The following is a 27,968-nucleotide window of genomic DNA, read 5'->3' on the forward strand; positions in this document are numbered from 1 at the left end:
GTTACTACAAACGTATGATGATGAGGCATTATCTTATGTCGATGACATCTATCTTACAGACAATGACTTGGACATGCACTTGAAAAGAGTGAACACCATAATACTTGGGTTCGCATCTGAAGGGTACAAATTCAATTTTAAGAAATCACGAATTGCCCACCTCAACGTTCTATTCTTAGGCTATGAACTTTCAAGTGACGGCAAAAGCCTGGCAGCTAACTTTCTAGAGAAATGTGCGCTGCACCAACCTCCAAAAACACTGAAAAACTTACAGTCAATTCTAGGTTTCCTGAATTTTGGAAGAAATTATGTTCTAAATACGCAGAAAGGGTTTAACCTCTCTACGCACTAATCAAACCTGATTTCAAACCAACTAATTGGACACAAAAACACACAGAAGTTTTGCGTTCAGTGCAAACAGACATGTTAGCAAAATCACAGTTACAGACACGCGACAACGTGCAAAATCTTGTGATCCGAATCATCCAAGGGAGATGCGGATTCACATACCTAACCTTTAATGAAGGTGAAAAGGTACCAATAGCATACATATCACACTTGTACACACAATGCTGAAATAAAATTCACTTCTACAGAAAAAATTCTGACAGGGGTTCGAACTGCAGTAGCAAAAGAGAGAGCTCTCGCGCAGGGTAAACGCATAATGATCGTTACACCTGTAACTGCCCTAGAGGCAGTGACAAAAGCGAGCATTCCAAATGCTAAGGCTTTACATCCGAGATGGATACAAGGGTTAATTCTCTTGCTGCAACAGACGTTGAATACGTTTTCGACCCCTACTTGAAAACACAAGAATTTCTACAATACGAACATGAATGTCCTCTGCCAACCGAGATTCTGCCTCTAGAACATTACAGATGTATAATCTATACAGATGGATCAGCACAGCCCGCAATTGGGGGGGTAAACAAGCCTATAGTGCTGCGGGCACGATTGTTAAAGGTCGCTGGCGTGAAGGTAAATTTCGACCTATGGTCACTAAAACTAATCACTCAGAGACTGTACAGTGCAGGCTTTCAAGATGGCGCTTGAAAATACTGATCGCGAATTCCCCACACTTATAGTGTGCGTTTCGTATTACTGCATCCAATCTTACAATGAATATCTGCAGAACTGGGTTAAAAACGGTTTCAAAGACACAAAAGGTGGCCAATTAAGCATAAAACGCTTTGGAAACAATTAGTTCTATTACAGAAAGAACTACAAAAGACTCACGTGATTCATACACTGAGTCATCAGCGTGATGGCGTTCACGTTGCAGAGAACTTATTGGCTGATGAAGACGCGAAGGCAGCTGTGCAAACGGCTTCCGTAGCTACAATCACTGATTCAAAAACAGAAATAGACGGTGAAACATTGCTAGCAGTCAAAGCCTCAATGAAAGGTAGCTATGCAGCATTACCTCTAAACTATCCACTCATGTATACATACATAATTGATGCAAACTTCGTTCCTTTTGCTCGAATCCCTGGAGTGGGGGACAGAGTAATTTCAAACAGGAACCGGAGAGGTGCTTTCGTTCACAAAGCACATATGGGAGAGGGTCTGACTAATCAAGGGATCTTAAAATCTCTAATAGAATTAGAAGAGATGTACTTGTTAGGGGTGGTCGGATTTGACCACATAAATGAGTGTTCAACGTAGATTCCCCAGGGCTAAATCGGAGTTCTCCTTTCCGCATTTCCTATTGAACTCCATGAGGTCTTTTGTGACATTCCCTAAGTAGCATGCTGAAATGTGTTGGCGAACTTCGAGACGCTACCTAACTAGGTGAAAAGGGAGTCTCACCCGCGAATCATTGCTTGGCTTACTGCTTGGTTAGTGACCACGCCCCCTTTACTCAGCATCCTGCTTTGTGAGGTTCCCGTAGCGTTCTTGGTTCCTGTCTGCCTTCGTGTTCCAGTTTGTTCCTCAGATTCCTGAGCCCGTGGTATTTGTCCTTGGTTCCCCGTTGGATTCCCGGTATCCCTTCCCTTTCCCCGACTTTTCCCGATCTATTCTGTTCTTGATACTCAGTCTCCCTACTCCCGTCCTGGTTCTCCTTTCTCCCCGGTGCCTTGCATACTTTTCCGCATTTTCGACTGTTCTGTCCCCCACGCCCCGTTTTCGTTATTTGGTTCATCTTCCAGCCATTCTTTCCGCTCCGTTCCACTCGGGCTTTTGTTATTGAGTGGACGGAGGCTTTCTTTGTGCATTAGAGTTGTTGTGTTTGTATTTGTCTATGCGCTCCACTCTGTCTTCAGTTTACGAGTTGGACGTATTGTGCGTAAGCCGCGGATTGTCTCGTTGTGTGTACACCCGCTCCGCTCCGTCATAAGTTTCAAGAGTCGGACGTGGTGTGTGTATTCATGTTTGTTGTGTGTTCTATGTTACCCGCTCCGCTCTGTCTTTAGTTTATGAGTCGGAAGTGGGAGTTATTGCCGTGTCACTTTGTCCTTAACTCCATAAGTGATACAAGCTTGTCATCTGCTGCTCTGGTGGCCCAGTCTTGCTCTGTCTTCAGTTTAGGAGCAGGACTGGAATTGTGTACCTTCTTACTTGGAGGTATCCCTTGCTGAGTAGTCATCCAGGTTCCCTTCATTACCTCCTGGTTCATGACTTGACTGCTCGCTTATGCCCTGACGCTCACCTGGTGAGGTAAGTGGAAATCTATGTTGAACACTTGTGTATTAGTCCTGTAAACTACCAGTGAGTTTAGTATTGTTGTATGTTTGATTCCAGCCATCTCCTGCCATCGAGACTGCAGCTACATCGTCCCTGCTGGGGAAAAGTGGTATACTCCCTGGTAAATTCCCCCCATACTTTTTGGGAGCAACTGGCTTTGAGTGAGTTATCTCTTCTCACTTGGGTCGTTGCTGTTTGGAAGTGTGTGGGACATTCATCTTTGCTCCTGTGGACATCCATCCTCCTCTACAGGGGAGGACCCTTGACAGTACGGGTGGCCGGGAATGAGCGTCCAAGTTTACGAATTCGGAATTAATTGCGATGTCTGTTACGGATATCATAGCTTTGAAGACCACCAGATACCTGACTACAATGTAGCCAGCCCAGTTCAGACACCATTGTTAGACAGCATTAGACTTTCTACATGCAAGCGTCACAATGGACGAATGCGGTCCCACAACTATTAGGACAAGATTCATTTATATGTGGCCTCAGCGCTCGGCTGACGCCCGAACTGTTATAAAAGATTTGCAGGTCTTTATCGGCACATACGCAATCGGCACATTACATTCTGACCAGGGTCCTGCGTTTAGCTCTCGAGCTTACAAGGAGGCCATGGCCAGTTTGGGCGTTGCATTGCGGTACTCAAGTCCATTCCATCCTGAGGGAAATGCGGTAGTGGAAAGAAAAAAACGTGACATAAAGCAATCTATAACAGCTAGGGTATTAGGTTCGGGTGATGGGTGGGTCAAACATCTAATAAGTGTCCAACGTAGTCTTAATAACCTGCCAAGAAATTCTCTGGGTGGAATCACTCCATATGAAATGCTCTTTGGTACTAGAATGATTATCGAAGACCTCGATTGTCAAACTTCAGTGGTAGAACAAAAACCCTTTGATATCAAAGATCGTTTGGCTGTTTTACAGGACTTAAATGAAACAAGAAGAGGTCCGAGTAACACAATACAGAAGCAAACGACCACTGAAGAAAAACCACCTGTCCCAACAAGACCTGTCTGGATTCCAAAGACTGGGGATCTAGTCACGGAAAAGATTGCGGTTAAGAAGGAATTTGGGCCTTCTTACAGAAAAGCAGTACCTATCTTAGCTATACACGGAACAAGATCAGTGGTACTACGGCCACTTGCTGGTAAAAGGGAGAACAGAGTTGTGTCCATCGACCTGGTCAAACCACATCATGTGGCCGATAATAAGTAGTAGGCCGAGTGGACTCCCAAGAAGTAGCAGAAGACCAACTCTTGCTACAATCCAAGAGGTTCAAACTGAAAGACTTATCACTTTTGATAAACCTGCAGTAAGAAAAGAAGGACTATGCAACAAAGCCATGGAACTTGTGCCTCTTGAGACCCAAACAACAGTTCGTAAAGAAGCACCTGTCTACAATGATATAGCCACTGACTATACTGATATGACAAAGGATGAAAAAGCTCCAGTGATTCCAAACAATCCTGATGCAATTCCACCAATTGACAGAACTGCCTCTGGCTATTTTATCAACTTTGATACATTTTCTGAGGATCCCAGTGAACCTGAAAATACGCCAGCAAATAAAAATTTCAAAGAATAAATAACAGAACTCTTTCATCAACTTGAAAATACATATCTGGTTTCACCATGGGTTGAATTTTGGTTTGTGTTAGGTGTACTTTTTCTCTTACTTTGGCTCATTCTTGTTTTAAGTTTGGGAAAAATGATAGATGGAAAATACAGTACAATGGACACAGCAAGTAAGAACATCAACTTGCTCCTGAAACCTCACAAATCATCTCATTGTGAACGAAGAGACCTGTCATCAGTGAACATCACAGCCGTTCCTATACCTGGTGGTATAGCATGGGACACAACTGATTATGACTTTGATGGCCCGGTGGAACTGTTGAAGATTCCACACCAATTTAAGGTTTCTTTGAGTGACTTTGTTTCACCCAGCACTTTCTCTGATGATTGGGACTTTGAAACTGTAAATAATAGGATGACAGATTTAGAAATGTCAGCTAAATTCACAAACCATGAATACTTGGAAGGTTCTTCAGATTATAAACAAATGTATTGTTTTAATCATTATGGTCACCATTATTTGCACAAATCTGCAAACCCTAGAAATGTTTTACTTACAATCAATGGGACCATTGTCCAACACCGCCAAAAGTCAGCTCGAAATTTTTTTTTTAAAGTTTTCATACTTCTCAGGGTTTAATGGCACAAATCCAGAAACGTTTTATTTCAAAAATGTGAATAAGACAGGAATGAAAAACATGTTGACTAATACTAAACACATTTTTTCTGCGAACTTTTATGCTCAGCTGTCTACATTAAGTTTTAACTTTTGGAAAGACACCATTGAGACAAAAACTGTCTGGGGCACAAAAGATTGGCAGGTGCAAGGTTTAGAAGCCTTATTCAGAGCCTGCATTATCCCAGAACAAATAATATTTTTAAAAGACACTGTTCATCAAACATCATGTCTTGGCTTTGCTGAAATAAAGGATTTAAATAAACCGTCCATACCTAAAGCCACACCTGACAGTAATGGTACTGCAGATGAGGGGGTAGACGTAAAATAGATTTTACAATAGAACAGAACTAATCCTGATTGGAAAAATGGTTAATCTGGCCCACAGACACGAATAACTGTCAAGATAGATTCCTAAAAAAAACTCAAGGGTTCAAAGTAACTAGGCCAGATCCAAGATATTCCCAGAGACAACATCCAGGGATAGTAACAACTTACAGTGTAGGAAAGCTATGCCTTGAGTGGCTACAGAAATCCATACTTCCAGAAATTAAACAACACTTAACTTTACTTAAAGAAGGCATTCATTTACGAGACTTCTTACTTGGACCTCGTAAACCACATCAAAAACGTTTCATATACGCCGGTATATACTCTGCTTACAACGAAGCATGGAAAGTCACGCAGATGGAAACTGCAGAAAGAATATGAGAAATTGATCATATTAATTTAGAGAAAGCTCTCTCTGTAGTGGACAATGGGTTAACTGCTCTGCCCTCCAGAATGTATTCTTTGGACAGCATTGTATCATCTGCCATTTACATAATAGAGCAGGACGTGCTAATGTTACAACATGGCCAGTCTCAATTACGTTCTATAATGCTGCTAGGCTGGACGTTACAAAATCTCTGTTCAGGCTATGTGCCAGGGCGTCTAATCAACACCACGTCATTGTTTTCTGTATTTAACCTTACAGATAAAAAAATCTTGTTGGCATAAAGAGGAGCAGACTATACGGTGCTGAGCATAGAAAAGCTGGAAAGTTTACCATTAACTGTTTCTGAGAAAACAGTTGTGGAATGGATAATACATGGCACCATCACGATACCAGTGACGATTTTCCAGATTCAGTATTGCTTAAAACACATACCAGCAGGCATGTATGAAAGGATGGGTAAAGAATCCATTAAGTCGAACTGGAATTTACCATACACACACAAATGTTGGAGTGGGGGAAAGGAGGTATTTCTTAGTGGAAAAAATGTACACGGAGCCTGCGAGGGTTCTTCAAATAACCTTTCTTCCCACCTGCACAGTTCACCAGCAGCAGTGATAGATCCAGTTTTTAGGCAGCTATCCAATGGTAGCTACATAATGTTGAATGATCACAGCTGTAGTGGCATGTTGCCAGGAAAAGCCTATCTAGTTAGTGTGTCAGCCAGGGTCACTTGTTGTATGCAAGTATTGTTTCCAAAAAGCAAGAAAGACAGGGATTCGGCGTTATGGCCTTCACTGAATATCTCTTCTATACGAATTGATTCTTTAAGCAGAATAAAAACCATTCTTTTGCAAAAAACTGTGCCACTGACCTCGTCCAGAGAGACGTATGATATGTATGTTGCAAGGACTTCTGCAGAGATACATACCTTATTATCAACAAACTGCCCAATACATTTCGCAGAAATGTTAGGTCGTATCTTAAACATGTCTGATACGAGTGGTATTGCACATGTATTTAAGAAAAACATTTCTGGACTGTTAGCACCCTTTAAAGCAGCCCTAGGCATTTTTCCAAATTTCGTGCACTCTGTGTTTGGCGGCTTGCCCCTCATTTTGGGACTCGTAGTAGGAATTCTATTTGTGTTTCTTCTGCTCCGATATGGCCAGTCACCAGCGAGACCCATACTACCATGGAAGACGCTCTCCTAGCCATGCGGTACTGTGACAGAGTTACACAGATTCTTGGCTTGGCTCGTTTAAGAGATCTGAATACCACATGGTTTCTTTAGTTCATACCAATCTGGCAAGATTGCATCTTACCTGTTCTACGATGCCTGCTTTGTGGAGAAGAATGCGTGTTAGACGTTTGTCTTACACTTCCATCAGCACTGCCAACGGATGTTGACAATTTGCTAGGTCAGGTAACGACTCATTATTATACACACCGAGCACAGGGGTTTGAGGCTATACGATATTGCACCTATCCACTAGTGTCACATTAATATCTGCAATTTTTAGGTGCTAAGGACAGGAGATCCAGACCCCTAGGTCTCCCTGAGACTAAAAAATCTCAAACAAACACAATTTAACACAATGTCCAGCACTCTACAGAAGTATAGAAATGATCTATTTCTGTATGGTATAATAGCCAAGGAAACAACAATATTCTTTATGGATAAACACCATATAATTGCAACATTTCATTCATTCAATCCAGGTTAGTCAAGAATCTTCAATGGTTGAGTAGTAAGGTCTTTATTCTGTTCAAAAAGGCATGGATTCTATCTTCATAAAAACAATGTTGTAGCCATGTTGTAGCACTCTACAGTTAACCGAGAACTGGTTAACTGATCGACGCGCACTCATACATGTCTGTTGTGTTTTAGCTAAGTAATCTGAGTAAGCTGCCAAATATCACGTAACAATACATCCACTAAATACTAGCATTATACATTGAATGTATGTTGATATATGCCATTATTTAAAGATTTTTTTTTAATTTCCCGCTCAGCTGCTGGCCTATATTTCATGACAGAAAGCACAGAAAGTCACTTAAAAGAAGCACATTTTCTGTATTTATCCACTTTTAAAAATAAATGCGTACAGAAAACACATTGTTTTCTGTCTGTATTTATCTGTAAGAATCCGTAAAAACAGAAAACAGGGAGCCTTACTTTTAATGGATTATCTTTAAGTATTAAAAGAGTCCATCTTAAACTTGGCTGGCCAACAAAAAAATTCAAATGTTGGTTTGATCATGATTGTATGGGGGCTAATCGGGATCGGAGGGTAGCCCTCGGGAAGAAACCGAGAGACCAAGCATTAGTTACCACCCTGCAGAAACAATATAGCAATGCTCTTTAAAGCTCCCTTGGAGGGGATAGATGAGTGACTGAGTGTACTGTAATGTGTAACCAGAGTAAATACTTCATAGGACCTGCAGGCATGCTCTGGATACAGTCAGCTGTTATAAATGATGTAAATAGTCTGTCCAGGAGCACCAAAGATCAGGCATGCTGCAATGGTGGGTACTCCTTAGAAGCTGCGCAATATTGACTAGAGTGGCAATCCGCGAATATGCACTGGTTACAGACAGCCATACTTCCCCAGGACATGGCCATTCTTGTAGGCGCACATACTCAGAATCCAATGTAGCCAGGTACTAATCAAGGAAGCTATAGTCTGCTTTTGGCCTAGACTTCTTGAACGACAAGCCAGCACACACAAATAGTCACTTTTAGACCCTGTCTTTTCCTGTTACACCTTAAACAAGCATTTACAATGCAACAGGTTCGCCTTTGCAAAAGTTAGAGCTAGTGGCATTGCTCATGACATTATTTTAATTTATTTCTTTTTTTTAAAAACATAAAAAAAAATGGCATTGTCATTTACAATGCCAATAGCAGGGCAGGAGAGCAAGCACAAGCAATGAGGGGGCAGGACAGCAAGCACAAGCAACGGCAGGAAAGCAAGGGGGGCAGGACAGCGAGCACAAGCAACGGGGGACAGGGGAACAAGCACTGAAGGGGGAGGACAGCAAGCACGAGCAACGGGGGTCAGGGGAGCGAGCACAAGCAACGGGGGTCAGGGGCACAAGCAACGGGGGCAGGACAGCGAGCACAAGCAATGAGGGGGGGCCGGACAGCGGGCACAAGCAACTTTTTGGGACCTGTGAGATTGTCAGGTGGGGGCTCACCAGTCACTCGGGGGCACAAGCAGCGGTCAGCGTCTTCCAGCACAGGGGGACAGCCTACCTTTTCTCCTGCTCACGGACCCAGCAAACCAGCCCTACCGGCCGTGAGGGGTCAGAAAACTACATCCCCCAGACGCCCTAGCGGCGCACCAGCGGATTTCCGCCCAAGGAGGGCTGATTAAAGGACAGCAGTCCCGGCAAAGCGGGGGGCTCACCAGTCACTCGGGGGCACAAGCAGCGGTCAGCGTCTTCCAGCACAGGGGGACAGCCTACCTTTTCTCCTGCTCACGGACCCAGCAAACCAGCCCTACCGGCCGTGAGGGGTCAGAAAACTACATCCCCCAGACGCCCTAGCGGCGCACCAGCGGATTTCCGCCCAAGGAGGGCTGATTAAAGGACAGCAGTCCCGGCAAAGCGGGGGGCTCACCAGTCACTCGGGGGCACAAGCAGCGGTCAGCGTCTTCCAGCACAGGGGGACAGCCTACCTTTTCTCCTGCTCACGGACCCAGCAAACCAGCCCTACCGGCCGTGAGGGGTCAGAAAACTACGTCCCCCAGACGCCCTAGCGGCGCACCAGCGGATTTCCGCCCAAGGAGGGCTGATTAAAGGACAGCATCCCCGCGTCGCGGGACCGCGCGCGGGGCGACGACCGGGGCGAAGCCCGGGCAAAGGGCGGGCCCTCTGTGGCCCTCAGAGGCACAAGGAGGCCGGGACGGGCCACCACTCTTGGCTCCAGCTTTGGAGAAGGTACAGTCAAGCTCCTTTCCTTCCATCCCTACTGCCTTGTACTGCTTATAGTTGTCACCAGGATACCTGGATTCAGTCACCCAACTATAATGCCCTTCTGGGAAGAGCTGAATGCCCTCTGTGGCACAAACTATATCCCGGATGCTCTATCCCCCCCCATAATGGCTCGAGACACTGTTCAAGCAATCTGCTCCCCCCAGGCTTCCCCCGTTACAACCCTCCCTCCATCTAATAACTGCAGCCCCTCTGTACCAGGCCCCAATACAGCCTCATTACCACTGGATAAGGCTGAGTCTCGATCCCCCCTACAATCGACCCTTCTGGCCCAAATCGAGCGTCTGCTTGATACTGCTCTTTCTCCACTGGTTGCTAAAATAAATGAGTTGGGAGTTAGACTGTGCAGGATTGAAAAAACGGTAGCACGGTCATACCCACCGACCAGAAACTCTGTAACTCCCATACGCTCTACCCCCACTAATATCCACAAAAGGCCTACGGACAATGCACCCAGGATATTGCAAACATGTGACTCCCCTGTTATACCACCTTTTCAAAGTGGTCGCAATATCACCCGTAATCTCGATCATGCCCCACAAAGAGCTCCTGTGATCGCACTAGACAGTAGACATTGCATTGATTTACCCCCCGTAGCAGCCCCATATGTCACCATTCTCTCTGGGGTCCCCGCTCTCAGACTAGGAAAACGTGAACTGCACCGGGACCTACTGAACAAAGCCATTTTTTGGCTCCAAAACAATAGACCATTACCCTCTTTGCTAGACGGTGGGATACAGAGCGTCAGAAGGGTGGGGTGGCTTGGTCATCTGCCCAAAAAATGTTCCGGGGGACTTGATTCTGGTTAGGTTTAAAGACAGGAACATTGCCCCCTACTTGCGATCTATCCAGCCAAAACTTGGAGATGGCTCCATTCGTATTTGGGACCTCCATGACTTTTACCCTGGTCCTCGAGCACTGAATCACAATAACAGCGGGTGAAAAAGGGGGATCCTGTGTATTTTGGGGTTTTTATTTAGAACTGCTGATATGCTAAACTATTTTTAATTGGGTCTTAACTAATTTTTTTTTCTTTTAATTAGGTAATGTCATGTTGAGTTATTTTTTACGTGTATGTATTTTATGGTGTTGCTTTTATGGCCAAACGCCGAATAAAGCTTATTGATGATGATGATGATTGTCAGGTGGACAGGGTCATTGTCTCCTTTGGCCACTTTCAAATGTCCCTCTCCCACACAGGCTCTCGTGCTTCGGGGGTGGAGTGTGCACATCTCTTGGTGTGGCACCTGGGCAAGGGGCTGAGCGCCGCAGCGCCGCTGGCAGAAGCCCAGAGGCTCCTCTGAGACCCACCTGTGACCTGTAGGTGGCGCTCTGGAACAATCCATCGTAAAAAGTCTTTTTCTGCTCATGACGCGTGGCTCCTTCCCACTTTCCTGCAGGTCTTGAGGCTGCTCTACTCATGTCACACTGCTCTTTGGCTCCCGCACTTCAACCTCTCCCTGCACTCAACTCGCGGGGTGCCCAGTTATTTTTCTTGTTTTATTTCCATGCCGGTGATCGGACAGACGAGTATACCGCACCTCTGGTGTCACATGCAACAAGGCAGGGGAGGGAACTACCCGACCCCAGACTCATTCTATCAGCCTCGGAAGAGTGAAATGCCGCGTTTGCATGTCTTTCGACGTCACTAGCCGACCTCAGCAAAGCATTAGCCCACTGAGCTACCTTAGCAGATGTTGGCGTGTGCCCCGCCCCTGTTAATCGTGAACTCTAGTTCTACTCTGGGGTTGGTGCACGGGCCATGCATAAGGCTCAGTGAGTCTTTTCTGGGACACGGAGACAAACATGGGGGAGGTGGGCCCCACGGGCCGGCGTCCATCCGGTGCACAGCTGATTGCTCATCTGCCGCCTGTCGCGCTCTGTGATACATATCACCTGTAATAGATATAAATGTGTGTGGCACCCGCAGAATAAGAGCACTTGGAGATTGTTGTGACATAGCTCAGTGAGCTGAGCGCCAGGTTCAGAGATCTCACCCTAACCAGCTTGTCAGATTTCTGTCTCCCTCAGGCCCAGCTTTGCTTGATTTTCCTCCCCTTTCGGTTGCCACATCTCTAGCTTTGATGAGGAACCTTAAGTCGGGCTCACCGTTAGATCCGTGCCCAGCAAAATTTCTAGCAGATGCCATTAACCCCATAGCCAATCCCATCCTCAATTTATCCCTGAGCGAGGGCTTTCTGCCCCAGACCTGGAAGCAAGCCATGGTCATCCCTCTGATTAAGAAGCCTAATCTTGACCCAGAGGTACCCTCCAACTACAGGCCAATCTCGCTCCTTCCAGCACTGACTAAGATCTTGGAGAAACACGTGCACAGCGTGCTTTCCAACTTCCTGGAGTCTAATGATTTACTTCATGAATCCCAATCGGGCTTTCGCTCCAACTTAAGCACCGAGACGGCGCTCTTGGAAGTCTCGGAGATCGTTAAAGAGGTGCTGGACACGGGAGGCAGGGTGATGTTAGTTATGCTAGACCTGTCGGCGGCGTTTGACACCGTCCCCCATGAGGATCTCCTCATCAGGCTCCGTGACATCGGGCTAGGGGGGACGGTGCTCAACTGGTTTTCTTCCTTTCTGGCCAACCGCCGCCAGACGGTCTGGGTCCCACCCGGATCCGCCGAGATGCCGCCATTGGGAGTCGGAGTGCCTCAGGGCTCTATTTTGAGCCCCACTCTATTTAACATCCTTATGACCCCTCTGGCGACATTGGCGGAGTCCTATGGGGCCCGGATCGTCTCTTATGCTGACGACACTCAGCTCCTTTTCACCTGTCGCAAGAGCGAAGAGTTCGATGGAGAAAGGATCCGTGAGTGCCTTGGGGCTGTTTTTAGCTGGTTTTCACACAACAGCCTTAAGTGCAACTCGGACAAATCTGAAATACTATTCTTCGGATGCCCATCAGAACCAGATTGGCAGGAATGGTGGCCTGCCGACATGTTCCCTCCCACACAGTCCTCTAAGTGGGCTAAGAACCTGGGAGTGAAAATTGACAACGAGCTCTCGCTCAAATCCCAGGTTTCCACTCTTACGGGAACATGCTTTGGGATTCTCAGAATGTTGCGCAAGTTCTTTCCCCTTCTCTCGGCGCAACATCGGAGGATTACTGTTCAGGCCCTCATAGGGTCCAGATTGGACTATGCCAATGTCCTATATCTGGGCTTGCCTGATTATATCCTACAACGTTTGCAGGTCACCCAGAACGCTGCTGCGCGTGCCATTTTTGGCCTTCATCGCCGCACTAGCGCCTCTAATCTCCTTGTATCCCTTCACTGGCTTCCGGTGCGGAAGAGGATACTGTTCAAAGCCATGACCCTTGCCCATAAGGCCTTGCATGGCAATGGCGCCAAGTATCTCCAGAGGAGGCTGGATTTCTATCGACCTGCACGATCCCTCAGGTCAGAAGCCTTGGCATTGGCTCGGGTGCCACGCATTAAAAGGGCTCGGCTAGGCGGCCGGTCCTTTAGTTTCCTTGCTCCTCAGCTATGGAACTCGCTACCGGTGTCCTTGCGAAACACCGCTAATCTGCTTGTCTTCAGGAAGGACTTGAAAACCTGGTTGTTTGCTGGATAATCTGTCCCCTCCTTTTGGGCCCCTGTTCTGTTATTATTGTTATGTTGTCTAGCTCTTTTCCATGGTCTGGAGCTCAAAGCGCCGGGACACTCCTTTGGAGTAGCCGTTGCGCTATAAAAGTCCCATTTTAACATAACATAACATAACATAACAAATCCCTGCAGCACTGACTCAGCCTTTCATCCTTCAGACATCAGGCTGGCTAATAATGCTCTTTATTCACACAAGGCAAAAGCCAGTGGTGGGCACCATCAGAGGCAGGCGTGGCAGTACCAGGTGCTGGCCCAGCAGTTGTCACACAAACTAGTGATATAAATGGGCCCATGGGAGGAGGGCACTGGACATCGAATGTTGTCTCATACTATGTGACCTATTGTTCCACTACACCTCCCCGCCCGAACTTTCTCACTCAACCTTTCAGTACTATTATTAATTGCACATCACAGGGGCAGCTGAAATTCCAGGAGCCTAGTCCCGACAGCTCGACGACTTCGGAGGGCTGGAAGAGGTCCCCCGCTACACGGCGGAGGAGGGCACTGGACATCGAATGCTGTCTCATACTATGTGATCTATTGTTCCACCTGTCTGTCTATGCTCCCTCAGGTACTTCTCTTGTAAAGCGCTCTGATATCCGCAAGGATCTTGTCCGCGCTATATAAAACTTTCTAAATAAAATAAAATAAATATAAGGCTATCACATCTAAGAGATAGCAGGAGGTGTTATTTGATCAGTGGAATGCATCAGCACAGGCAGTTCTTCTGAAAGATAGTAGGCAGTTCTGGGTAACTGTCACCAAAATGAGACATACAAACCAGGCAGTGTCTTCGGTTTCCTGTCACATCACTAGCAAGGCATGGAAAGCTCATTTTTGAAAGGTTTATGCCACCCCACTGTTAGAGGACGATTTTGAAATTAGTAGTAGGATGTTGACAGATATTAAGCTAACTTTGACCGAGGTGGAAGAGGCTATTAGCCAGAGTGTGGGGGGAAGGCCGCTAGGCCTGATGGCGTCCCTATTGATTTAGTAAAACACTAGCACCCGTCCCGACCTTGTCCGGGAGCAATCAGGCTTCAGGGCCCCCGCCCGCCCCGACATTGTCCGTGGGTGCCCCGGAGTAGCAGCCCGTCCCGACCTTGGCTTCAGGGCCCCCGCACGCCCTGACATTGTCCGTGGGTCCCCCGGAGCCTTACCTCATCCGCCGCACCTCCCCACGCTCCTGAGCTCACCGGTCCGCCGCTCCTCACCGCTCATCCCCGCCTGTCCGCCGCTCCTCACCGCTCCTCCCCACCTGTCCGCCGCTCCTCACCGCTCCTCCCCGCCTGTCCGCCGCTCCTCACCGCTCCTCCCCACGTGTCCACCGCTCCTCCCCGCGCTCATGTCCGCCGCTCCTCCTTGCGCTCCTGGACGCCGCTCCTCCCCGCTCTCCTGATGTCAGCACGCACGTCGCGGCTGGCGCTACTTCCATGGGACTACTTTTTTTTTCTCGTAAACTTTTTAAATAACTTATATTTTTTTTATTTATATAGCCTATGTCCATCTGCACACCCTGACAATTACAACGATGTATCGGGTGTGTGGATTGGCGCTGTGGTTCCCGAGTTTATCCGCCTCAAAGGTTCAAAGTTCTTCCTTTATAATAGTAGTATAGATAACATTGATCCCCCCCATTGACCACTTGACCAACGTGTTTAACAACCTTATACACTCAGATCTGCCTACCTCGTAACATACATCAATTATCGTCCCCATATTTAGGACGGGTAATAGGGCAGACCCTATTTGCTATAGGTCCATATTGCTTATTGACACCTCTGTTAAGATACTAGGTTGTGTTATCTATTGTAGAATTAAAGAGTGGATCCCAGCAGAGGCCATATTGCACTCATCACGGCATGGTTTTAGAAATAAGATTGGGACAATCGAGCAATGTGTAAACTAGAACCTGGTGATAGGCAAATATACTGTTGCAAATCGAACCCCTCTTTATTTGGCGTTTATGCACTTGTCAGTCACCTTTAATTGTGTCAGTCGTCCCAAGCTAAGGCAAATGTTGATATCTAGAGAATTGGATGCAGCACCTGTGCACTTTCTTGTATAATTGCACACTAATATGAGAGCCAGGGTCAGAATTAGTGAAAAGGGGATGTGACAAGAGACATAGAGATCAAGAGAGGGGCGAGTGGGTCGCACCCCGCACCCATGTCAAGCAGTCCAGTGCCCCACAAGCCAAAGAAAGCCGCCATCATGAGACGTCCGAAGACGCGCCGCTGCCACGTGTGCCCGACCGCTGCGGTACACGTATCTGGAAAGCAGCGAGGTTCGCTCAAGTGGTTTGGCCCTGCAGCTGAAGAGGAGCAGCCCGGCGGCGAGAGTGCAGTGAGTCATGTGTGCTCGCGAGTGGCTCCCTCCTGCTGGGTCCGCAAGCCAAGAAGGCCTCCCTGGAGCACGCACGACCACGTTGCTCCCTGCGAGACATGGCTGTAGTCCCTAAACCCTCTCCGGCACAGCGGGACGCCGAAGAGGCAGAAAACAGGACAGGAAAAAATACAGTAGGAAAAAAAATTAGCACACGTGGGAATCAGAAGAGCCCAAGAAAGGGACAAATACACAAAGGGGAAAAAACACCAATAGGACAGAACGAAAATATATACCAAGAAAACACACATTGAACACCTGAGAGGGAAAAAATACATAATAAAGAAAAAAAGAGGACAGAGAGAGGAAAAAAAGAAAAGACAATACAAGGAGGGGACAGGAGTGTTCAAGCACAAACCCCACAGGGAGGACTGTCAAGAGAAGCCAGCGCTCAGCAAGGGTAGAGAGGAACCCGCAGACAATGCCACATGGTGGACAACGCTCAAGCCCAGCCCTAGCAGAGGGCCCCCGTTAGGTCACGCCCTCACTGGAGTGTTGCCACCCCTAAGTGAACCAGAAGACCCGGCGACGGCATCCCCACTGTGGAAGATCTGGATTGAAAGGCTTAGCAACTAATTTGTGGCCAGGCGAGAGACCTACGGAGCCGTCAAGAGGTAGTTACTCCTTCACTATGCCGGAGACAAGATATTCAAACTGTTCAAGCATCTACCAGAGGCAGGTATCACCACGGACTATGATGCTGCAGTGAGGGTACTTAAAGTTTACTTCAACCCACAGCTTAATCCAGCTTTTGAGAGACTCAAGCTGCGCCAAGCGCGACAACGTGAGGGGGGAAATGAAGCTGTCGACGTCAGACTGCGTGAGCTGGTCAGCACCTGTACATGGGGACGATCAGCCCAAGGAGATCGGGCGTAAGTTATCCAAGGGTGCTGAGACAAGGTACTCCGAGGCCTCATTCTACGCCAGCCAAACATACGTTTAGAAGACATCCTGATCTGGGCACAGATGCACGACCTGTCAGCAGCATGGTCCAGCAAAATGGACCAGGTCGTCACAAGGGTCCAAGAGGAGCCAGCGAACATCAAGACTGAATGGGCAGGCGCACTCCGGATGGGAACGAGGAGTGACACGAACAAAAGACAGAAGCCTCCGACAACCAAGACTAAGTGCGGGTACTGTGGGGCCGAGGAACACTCAGCCAACGAGTGCCCGGCGCAAGGCCAGACCTGCCCCAACTGTGGAATTCCCAACTACTTTGCAGTGGTCTGTAGGAAGAAATCCCAGGGAAAAGTCACCAGGAACCAGAGGCCACTGTCAAGAGCAGTACGTCAACTGTCCATCACAAATATGACACAGCAGGATGACCCCAAGGGGCCTAGCAGGACATTCCGGAGACTCGAAGACTTCTCTCCTGATGAAGAGGAGGAAGAGACTTTTCTTATCTCCTTGACAAGAAAGTTGAAACGCGGCTGGCGGCCACAGCCGAAGTGCATTGTCAAGGTAGCCGGTTCCGAAGTCAGGGCCAATATTGACACAGGGGCATCAGTCAACGTGATGGGAGTCCAGCAGTACAACTGCCTCCGACCCAAACCACTCCTCACACCAAGATCTTCGCTTACGGGAGCCACTCCCTGATACCCCTCAAAGGGAGAACGTCGGTGCTGGTGAGATCAAAAGAGCAAGAAGTCATGACGACAATCCACGTCATAGACCACGAGGCGGACGCCCTGATCGGTAGCCACAATGCTGAAGACCTGGGATTAGTATCTTTCACCAGGAGTGTCCGAATGTACCAGGTCGATGACATCCTGGACCAATTTCCCGAGCTATTCCAGGGCCTATGGGGTCTCAAGTGCGCACCTATCAAATTGCTCATCGACCAGTCAGTTGCACCGGTGGCGCTGGGACACCGCTGCGTCCCATTCCACCTCCGGCCTCTGGTTGAAAGAAACTTGAAAAGCTGGAACAACAAGGGGTGAAAGAGAAGTTATCAGGCCCGACGCTGTGGGTGTCCCTGATGGTGATCGCAGAGAAGCCCAAACAACCAGAGAAGATACGGCTGTGTATCGACATGAGCCTACCCAATCATGCCATCAAGAGAGAAGGACACATCACGCCCACTATGGATGACATCATCACGGATGTCAATGGCCCCAGGTGGTTCTCCAAACTGGACCTCAATGCCGGGTACCACCATTTACCCCTGGCGGAGGAGAGTAGGTACATTACAACCTTCAGCACGCACCTGGGGATACGTCGGTCTAAGCGCCTGAACTTCAGGATTTCATCAGCTGCCGAAGTCTTCCAGAACACCATATGTGACACGCTATCTGGCCTACCTGGGTCCTAAATGTCAGTGATGACATACTCATCCACTCTGCCACCGCAGCGGAACACCACAGCAGCTAAAAGATACACTGTGGTGCCTCAGCAAACATGGAGTGACTATACACCGTAAAAAATGCTTGTTCTTCCAGCTTTCATTGTTTTTTTTTGGGTTTGTCTTCAATCAGGAAGGCATTCAAGGGGACCCCCGAAATTCACAGATGATAAGACGTGCACCTGCCCCCGGTAAACGCTCTGAAGTAAGGAGCTTCCTCGGTATGGCCACCTATGGTGAGGGGTTCATTCTGGACCATGTGACCCTGGCAAAACCACTTCCGGCCCACACAAAAGCAGAAGCCAAATTGACCTGGGGCCACCGTGAGGAGGAGGAATTCCAGAAAATCAAGGACACTGGTGTATTTCAACCCTGAAAGACACACAGAGCTGCTAGTCACCACCAGCCCTGTGGAGCTCGGAACAGTTCTGACTCAAGAGCAAGAGTCAGGGCGATGGGCTGCACTTGCGTTCGCCAGCAAGTCATTGACATCAACTGAAGCAAGGTACGCTCAGATCGATGGGAGGCACGATCAAGAAGGCCTGCAATCATTTCCACCATTACTTGAGCAGCCAACCCTTCAAGGTTGTGACCAACCACCAGCCACTAGTCCCGCTTTTCAAAGGCTCAGCCACTCACCCACCGCCACAGATCGAAAGGTGGGTCATTCAGCTGCAGCACTATCAAATGAAGGTAGTCTACTGCCCAAGGGCGAAGAACCCAGCGAACTTCCTGTCCTGCCAACGGTATAGAGACAAAATATCGACTTTTAATTATCGACTAGATATAATATCGAGTAAAAAATATAGAATAGACAAAATTTCGACTAGACATAATATAGACTACCAAAATATCGACTAGAAAATTTTAATATCGAATAGAATGGACATAATATCGAATCAAAAATATAGAATGGACATAATATCGACTAGACAATATAGACAACAAAACTATTGAATTTAAGGTAAGTGAATATTAATTTTTAATTTTTGTGTAATATAATTCTGTAGCGGGTTGTGGGTTTATAGGAGAATAGGGTGGGAAGTAATTTAATTATAATTAATTAAATATGTTATTTTATTTATTGGTATTTATTTAGAATTAATTGTTAATTAATTATTAATTGGTAATTAATTAAAATATAATTGATAATTAATTTTAATTGATGAATTGATAAATGTGTTAATTTTAGTATTTTATTTTCTGTAGCGGGTTGTGGGTTTATGGGGAATAGGGTGGGAAGTAATTTAATTATAATTAAATATGTTAATGTATTTATTGGTATTTATTTAGAATTCATTGTTAATTAATTATTAATTGGTATTTAATTAAAATATAATTGGTAATTTTTAATTGATTAATTGATAAATATGTTAATTTTAGTAATTTATTTTCTGTAGTGGGTTGTGTCTTTATAGGGGAATGGCTTGGGAGCAATTTAATTGTAAGTAATTACATTTTTAAAATATTTTTTTGTGTCTAATTTTTATTTATTTTTATATTGTAAATTACTTTATTGGTAATTGGTAAATAATTAGTATTAGTAGGTAATTGTTATTATTATTTAATTTTTATTTGCAATTGTAATTGATTAATTAATATGTTTTATAAAATTGTAAAATATTTTAATTATTTTGTAATTGGTATTAATATTTAAGTTATTTATATTTTTATATGAAGTATTTACTTTCCCTACTATTGCACTCACTGGAGTGGGAATAGTAACTTTTACCCCTACGCTATCCAACGCTTTCCCTACTGTTGCACTCACTGGAGTGGGAATAGTAATTTTTACCCCTACGCTATCTAACGCTTTCCCTACTGTTGCGCTCTCTGGAGTGAGAATAGTAATTTTTACCCCTACGCTATCCAACGCTTTCCCTACTGTTGCACTCACTGGAGTGGGAATAGTAATTTTTACCCCTACGCTATCCAACGCTTTCCCTACTGTTGCACTCTCTGGAGTTGGAATATTAATTTTTACTCCTACGCTATCCAACGCTTTCCCTACTGTTGCACTCTCTGTGGAGTAGGAATAGTAATTTTTACCCCTACGCTATCCAACGCTTTCTGTACTGTTGCACTCACTGGAGTGGGAATAGTAAATTTTACCCCTACTCTATCCAACGCTTTCCCTACTGTTACACTCACTGGAGTGGGAATAGTAATTTTTACCCCTACGCTATCCAACGCTTTTCCTACTGTTGCACTCTCTGGAGTTGGAATATTAATTTTTACCCCTACGCTATCCAACGCTTTCCCTACTGTTGCACTCTCTGGAGTAGGAATAGTAATTTTTACCCCTACGCTATCCAACGCTTTCCCTACTGTTGCACTCACTGGAGTGGGAATAGTAAATTTTACCCCTACGCTATCCAACGCTTTCCCTACTGTTGCACTCACTGGAGTGGGAATAGTAATTTTAACTCCTACGCTATCCAACGCTTTCCCTACTGTTGCACTCTCTGGAGTGGGAATAGTTATTTTTACCCCTACGCTATCCAATGCTTTCCCTACTGATGCACTCTCTGGAGTGGGAATAGTAATTTTTACCCCTACGCTATCCAACGCTTTCCCTACTGTTGCACTCTCTGGAGTAGGAATAGTAATGTTTACCCCTACGCTATCCAACGCTTTCCCTACTGTTGCACTCACTGGAGTGGGAATAGTAATTTTTACCCCTACGCTATCCAACGCTTTCCCTACTGTTGCACTCTCTGGAGTAGGAATAGTAATGTTTACCCCTACGCTATCCAGCGCTTTCCCTACTGTTGCTCTCTCTGGAGTGGTAATAGTAATTTGTATCCCCTCACTATCCAACGCTTTCCCTACTGTTGCTCTCTCTGGAGTGTGAATAGTAAATTTAACCCTCTCGCTATCCTACGTAAAAACATTGTATATGATTTGTTAATAATATGTATATATATATATATCTATATATATATATATATATATATATATATATATATATATATGTTTTAAAAAAAATTAAGTTACATTAATTATTTATTCATTTTAAGTTTATTTAGGTATTTTAAGTATGTTTAAATTAATTATATTTATTATTATATTACTTTTAAATTACTTTTAAGATGTTTAAAAAATTCGATATTTTGACTGTCGATATTATGTCAGTGATCCCTGCCAACCTGTACTAGCAGAGGGGCATGAACTCCCTGAGGACACAGAAGAACACATCCGGGTGATATCGAGTGCAGCATGCCCGTAGGCCATGACTCTCGAAGACATCAAAAGAGCAGCAGAGTCTGACCCAGTTTATGCAAGACTGATTAAAGCTGTCCAGAACGGGTCATGGAGCGACTTCCTCCGAGATGCGAACGCCTGGGCCCCGGAAGATAAAGAAGCTTTGGTGAAAATGTGGAGAGTGAGAAACAATCTGAGCGCCACCCAAGAAGGAGTTCTGCTGCGAGGGCCCTGCCTCGTGATCCGCAAGCACTTAGACAGCAGGTCACGCAGCTGGCACACGGTGGACATCAGGGCACCATCAAGATGACGTCTAGAATGAGGGAGAAGGTATGGTTCTCAGAATTAGAAGCCATGGTAGAAGACCAGGTGCGAAGATCCCCTGCGTGCCAGATGACAAGCCTGCCAGAACCCCTGGCTCCAGTGATCACCGAAGAGCTGTGCACCGACCCCAAAGTCCAAGCTGAGCATGGATTTCTGCAAATTTCCAAGAGGGGGGAACCACTCTTGTTGTAGTAGAAGCAAACCCCAAATACCCTGTGGTAGGAGGAGTCGCCTCGCCGGCCTTCGTCCACATGGCGCCCGTCCTCGAGAAAGTGTTTGCGACCTTCGGCGCCTCCCCGCCGAAATCCAGAGTGACAATGGGCCATGGTTCCACAGAGCTGAGTTTACCGAATATTTCAAACAGTGAGGAATCTGCCACCAGCGGATTACCCCGCAGTGGCCACAGGACAACGGGGACGTCGAAAGGTTCATACGAACGCTGGACAAGATGTTGCGCATTGCCCTGGTTGAGCAGGCTGACCCGGAACAGCGCCTGAACCTATTCCTCTGAGAATACCGGAGCACTCCCCACTGCACCACGCTACCACCAGGCAAACCTCAGCAGGGTGAGCCACCATCGCTATAACAATAGGCCAAATCCACAGCCAAACCGACGTCTCCAGATCTTTGCTTGCTAAACATCCTGAACAATTCTTAAGACTAAGTTGGGGAGGGATGTAACAAGTCAGCGGTCCTGTTGACTGTGATGGAAACCGGATGTACACTGATCATCATCTACCTGCCTGGCGTGGCCCGCGGGGAGTCAATAAATGGGAGTGAATGGCATGGGGTTCATCTCTGGCACGAACATCAATGTAATCACAAAGAAGGGGCGAGGGTTAAAGACAATTTATACTCCGCCACCCGAGACCCCCGAGAGAACATTAGTGTACACACGAAAGGGGTGGGAAGAGTCAATATTAATACCGTATATACTAATATGGTAAAGAATAGAGTCAGCCCCAATAGGTCAAATTGCTCTATTTGGAAAAACTGCCCTCACTCACATACCGAGGTATGTGACATGCTTCATCATCGGGCCTGCTTACAATACGCCCTGGTGTACCCCACACAGGACGGAGCATAAGGGAGGGGGAAAAAATAATAAATTCCACTTAACACAACATCTAATCAAACAAACTGGCCAGACACAACACTTAATACAACCACTGTGGTGAAAATAGTGCAAACACCTTGTGTTTTCAAAACCGAAAAGTGCAACAAAGAAATAGTGCAGTATAGGGAGTGAATTTAAGACTGGTTAAAGGTGTCAACTAGAAAAACAACTTTAATAAACGTTACTTGGCACCTCTACCAGGATTAAAAAGATGAATAAACAGAGGATGGGAAAATGCCTTCAGGAAGTAATTAGGAACCTCAAGGCTTCCCTCCTACCACTGCCAGAGTCAACATGTTTCGACCGCTCTTGATGCGCCTGTATGGTCACTCCGGTCTTCGTCAGGACCGTCGCATTCGGTTTCTCTCGGGGTCCCCCCGTGATCTGGGGGAAAATTATTACCCCTACAGGGAGGTAGGTCCGAGGGATCCTAACCAATCCTGTATAATCTGTGGAGAGTATCCCCTTGAGTGCGGGAAAACAATCACTGTGGCAAAGAAAAAGAACAAAGGGGGCGGATGAGGACCCTTATGTATATCCACCCTTTCCAACTTTCAATAATGTACTTTTTGGCCACTAAATGGTGTGTCTGATGATTTTTAGAAAGCCCCAGATGCATGGTCGTGCATAGGCTATTAAAAACAACCTTCAGAATCCCTGTATAGTCTGTGGATCTTTAGGCATGCATCCCTTTTAAATAAACCATTTGACTGTCTTAGTACAGACAGCAGTCCCAAGTACTAAGAAAACACTATATACAGTACAAAAACCGATTCCAAACACCAGCAACCAAAACTGTTGTAGAATCCCCGCTGTAGGTGTAGCACACTGTTAATTAACTTACTCGCACTGGTGTCCGGTGTACAGGACGCCAGAGAACACAATCTGTAAATAAATATATAGAGGGAACAATGAGGTGGAAAATATACGTCCCTCTTATATGTCAAACACTCTCCCGTGTTCTTATTCCAGTGCAATTGTCATGTTATTCACGAGTGGAGAAACCGCCTATGCCAGGAGCGATCCCCACTCGCAACTCTGCGCTCGAATTGCCCTCGTGAAACCTTGAAAACCGCTTATGTCAGAAGCGTTCACCCATATACATATAGAGGGAACAACGAGGTGGAAAATATATGTCCCTCGTATATGTCAAACACTCTCCCGTGTTCTTATTCCAGTATAATTGTCAGCTTATTCATGAGTGGAGAAATCACCTATGCCAGGAGCGATCCCCACTCGCAACTCAGCGCTCAAATTGCACTCGTTACACCTTAACAAACCGCTTATGTCAGAAGCGTTCATCCATCCAAACACGTGCACTCACGATTGCCCTTATCAGTTCAAAAGCAGCCGCTTATGCCTATAGCAATAATCCCCTTACTCCTAGTTAGAACCCCACGATACCGTTCTGCAGGCTTGTCCTCCACAAGTCTGGTACAACCCGTGGCACCGCGTAGATGGAGTACGCGGTGGTACACCCGCCTTCTTGTTGATCTGGGATGCATTCGCGTTCCACGTGATCACGTCGACGGACGTCTACGCGTCTCCCGCGTGTGCCCCGGGGATCAAGGGAAGTGTAGTTTCACACACCCATAGCACGCAGAGCCCCGGGTTCGAGGCTGCTATGGGAGCAGAGGAAGGCAATTTCATTCAACTAACTTAATATTTAAGGAAAAATGTCCTAGTGTTGCCCTTGGTAATAAGGCATGAATTACCTCAAATAATGTGATGATGGCCATTCACAATCCCCAAATCATGGCATAAGAAATGTAAAGGAAAACCAAACTACTTCTAAAGAAGTCAGGTTGCATTCATATCATTAACAAGTGAGTCTGCCTATACTGCACTATTTCTTTGCTGCACTTTTCGGTTTTGAAAACACAAGGTGTTTGCACTATTTTCACCACAATGGTTGTATTAAGTGTTGTGTCTGTCCAGTTTGTTTGATTATATGTTGTGTTAAGTGGAATTTATTATTTTTTCCCCCTCCCTTATGCTCCGTCCTGTGTGGGGTACACCAGGGCGTATTGTAAGCAGGCCCGATGATGAAGCATGTCACATACCTCAGTATGTGAGTGAGGGCAGTTTTTCCAAATAGAGCGATTTGCCCTATTGGGGCTGACTCTATTCTTTACCATATTAGTATATACGGTATTAATATTGACTCTTCCCACCCCTTTCGTGTGTACACGAATATCAATGTGTCAGGTTCCCTTTACTTGTTGCACAGGGAACCATAGCCTGTGACCCCCGGCCTACTACACAACACTCCTGAGCGGAACTGTGGATGCGCAGAACACAAGTGGAGGGGGTCACCCCACACATGCCAACCCTCCCGCTTCAGGTGGGAGACTACTGATTTCAAGGCTAGTCTCCCGCCTCCTGATTCCTACGCGCAGAAACTCGATTAGGAGTTTTGTAAAACTGTCATCAATAGAATGTTGATGCCTGTCACGCATGCCCGGATCTCCCCCTCCCAAGAATTACCACTGATATCAAAGGCTAACGCTTTGTCCTTAATTCTTGAAGGAGGAGATTCGAGCATGTGACAAGCTTCAACATTTTATTTTTTGCACTTTTACATAGCACAAACAAAAACAGAGTTCTTGTTTGCCAGAGTTTATAATTCTGTTTTTGTTTATTCAGCGTTATTAAACTGACAAAAATGAAATGCTACTGGTTATTGTCACCATACATACCAAGAGAGAGTGCCTCTGCTTCCATATCAATATCAGTAAGGAATATAATACATTCCTCCAACTATATTTTTTTAATCCCACTAGCCTGCTCTAAAACATTGTCATGTATGTTACCCTTCCACTTCGTATTTTTCTCTCCTGCTTGAGGGAGCGGTCACCTCAAACATAATGACTCGGAGGACATGAAACAAGCCTAAGCTCTGCCTCATCTTCTTTCCCACTCCTTCCGCCTCCTTAGCCCTCCTCTGCCCGTCTTCTCTTCAGTCTGCCAGCCAACTACGCACCTACCAATTCACATTCCCTTTAGTATCAGGTCTCTTGCATCAGCTTCCACTCCACCCAGCACAGCCCTGCCATCTCCCGCCCTCGCCCCACAGCCGTGCCGAGAGCCCCACATCACCTTTGCCTCGGTCTCCATCTCTATTCATCAAATAAAATATAGTATAGTTCTGTTACTACGCTCGCTTGATGCTGTTGCCACAGCAACGGCAACTATCGAATCACAGCTAGGAATCCTCTTACTTTATAACCTTGAACCAATAAAAAACCAGCACGGACTCAGAGCCCCGCCTCCTGAACAAAAACAACGGGAGGACATCTTAAGATTGGAAATCATTTCTTTAAATCGTAGAGCTCATCCGCCAACCAAGGGGTTAGCTAAAAGAGAGAACTGTTGAGTACAGAGCGAGAAGGCGGCTTGTGTGAGGACAACAACTCACAAGCACCACCCTTGTGGCGGTGGCAACACGCACTGTAGTGTGATGTTGCGGCTACGAAGAAAGCCATGTACTCTTACTGAGCAGAGCTAAATCAGACTACCGGAAGTGACATATATGATATACTGTATGCCCCGGGTGGCACACATCAGCGGAAGTGCACGACTAGGAGTGCAGGATACCGGAAGCTATTCTCTCGTGACGAAATGTACAGGCCGGGTGGCTATTGTCACCGGAAGTTTATTGACCGGCACCGGTGCTAGGGGGTCTTCCAGCTGACCCAGGCCCGGGTGCCTGCTCGTGATAGAGGCAGGCAAAATTCATCCAATGAAGAGACAAAAGTCCGTTGGGAGACGAAAGGCGGGACTCATAGCAGGTACTTACTGTCCAGGGGTACTCTGTCTGGAAGGAAGCAGGCGTCTTGTCCGTGCCTTACACATTGGCGACGGGAAGCCGCGGGCTCCTTCTCCGAACGTAATTGCGACAGGCTCGACCTGGTCACTTACTGTAGGTAGTGGCGGCATGGAGTACTGTCCCCGCCACGGCTAGGTGTACTTGTTAGGGCCAGAGAACAACCCGGTGAGAGTAGCAACGACAGTCATTCTCCGGACCACATGAGGACGCAGCAGAACGTCACATTTGTGCTCTTTCAGCGTGGAAACCAGTACAGCTTCTGGATTGCTGTTTTTTCAGAGCAGATTATTTCCATTAGAGTACCCATCAGCTGGCGATCCATCCGCTTTTTAATCTGGCCGAGTAAATGGGCGTTTTCAATGCTGTGTTCGTGAGAATCTATTTCCTCTGACATCTGATTCTTGCAATTGTTTATCTTGTTCTGACTCTTCAGGAGTGACACTTCTTAGGTGTCCAGCTAGAGGTGTAACATGCACTATAGAATGCTGCTCCTGATGTAACAGACTGACTTTTCAAAGCGTGCGTCAATCATATGAGACATCTTTTTCCATAGATGTGGATTTTTTAAACACAATTCCGAGTGTTGGTCAGGCCCTGGCAGCGTTCACTTTTAGAATATTCGCATATTTTCTCAAAATTACCGCCTGTTGTGCAAATGTCTGCTTGCACTCACCATTTTCCTTCTTGTATGCGAGAGCTATCTCTAATATTCACACGCCTTTTAACTTTTATGCTACTTGATATAGTTTTACATTGATTTAATGTCCTTTATCAATACTGATACAAGTAGTTAGTTGTTTCTGAGACATTGAATAGCCTTTCTCCCGCATACATCTTTTGTAATTGTCTGGTGTAATTGGATTAATCCTAAATCCAGGCGCATACATGCAGTACATAGAGATAATTGCCAAAATGTGTTAAGTGCGTTGGGCAAGAGAATAGTCGTTCGTTTAGAGGAGTTATACAGACAACGTTGGGTGACCTCACACATCCGCAGCCTTTTCTAGGTCACCTTTATTTAGGTAAGTGGCAATGCATAGTTTTCATGACCATGTTAAGCACTCGCCCTCAGCCTTAACACCGCTGATTTCTCTAAAGTGAGAGCACTTGGTGAAATATACTTATTAGCCTCTCAGTTCAAGTTGTGGGCCTACAGGTGACTTTCTGGATGAGGTCTTATGTTACTATCTCCCTAATGGCTACTGTTAGTGTATGGGTTCATACATCTCTAACTGCACATCTGCCCAATCCTTGCCTTTTCTGTCACAAATGTCCTGTCCAGTCAACTAGACGTTTACGATTTACTGTAGTCCATCATCGCTATGCTACACGTATCACCCAAATTCAAGACATGCTACTTAATCACGCTAACAGTACACAATAGGGACTTCTCCATATGCACCAACACTGAAATGCTATAATCCGCTACCGTTGGACAGCTAACAGCAGTTTTCTCCCAGTAATACTAATTACTTGTCCAATTAAACTTTTAATTT

The 27,968-nt window shown here is 46.1% G+C and overlaps 2 protein-coding genes across 6 annotated transcripts in view; one reads left to right on the forward strand and one right to left on the reverse strand.

Moving 5' to 3' along the window:
• Nucleotides 1–25,846, reverse strand: part of CFAP119 (cilia and flagella associated protein 119) — a 104,843-nt gene extending 78,997 nt beyond the window's left edge. For 2 of the 4 annotated variants that reach the window (XM_086928886.1, XM_086928889.1), the window contains exons 1-2: nucleotides 25,743–25,816; nucleotides 18,638–18,735 (exon numbers count right to left, since the gene is read on the reverse strand). In XM_086928886.1, coding sequence (XP_086785012.1) covers nucleotides 18,638–18,735; nucleotides 25,743–25,770 — 126 coding nt within the window. In that variant the 5' untranslated portion in view covers nucleotides 25,771–25,816. Of the gene's footprint in view, nucleotides 1–18,637; nucleotides 18,736–25,742 lie in introns of all 4 variants that reach the window. The other 2 variants (XM_086928888.1, XM_086928887.1) reach the window with 2 other exon arrangements.
• A 385-nt stretch (nucleotides 25,847–26,231) lies between these two features.
• The window catches only part of RNF40 (ring finger protein 40), a 244,231-nt gene continuing 242,494 nt past the window's right edge, over nucleotides 26,232–27,968 (forward strand). For both annotated transcript variants that reach the window (XM_086931679.1, XM_086931680.1), the window contains exon 1: nucleotides 26,232–26,434. The gene's annotated coding sequence lies outside the window, so the exon portion shown is untranslated. The remainder of the gene's footprint in view (nucleotides 26,435–27,968) is intronic.

Source organism: Lissotriton vulgaris, chromosome 7 (assembly GCF_964263255.1).
Source record: "Lissotriton vulgaris chromosome 7, aLisVul1.2, whole genome shotgun sequence".
NCBI lineage: Eukaryota > Metazoa > Chordata > Amphibia > Caudata > Salamandridae > Lissotriton > Lissotriton vulgaris.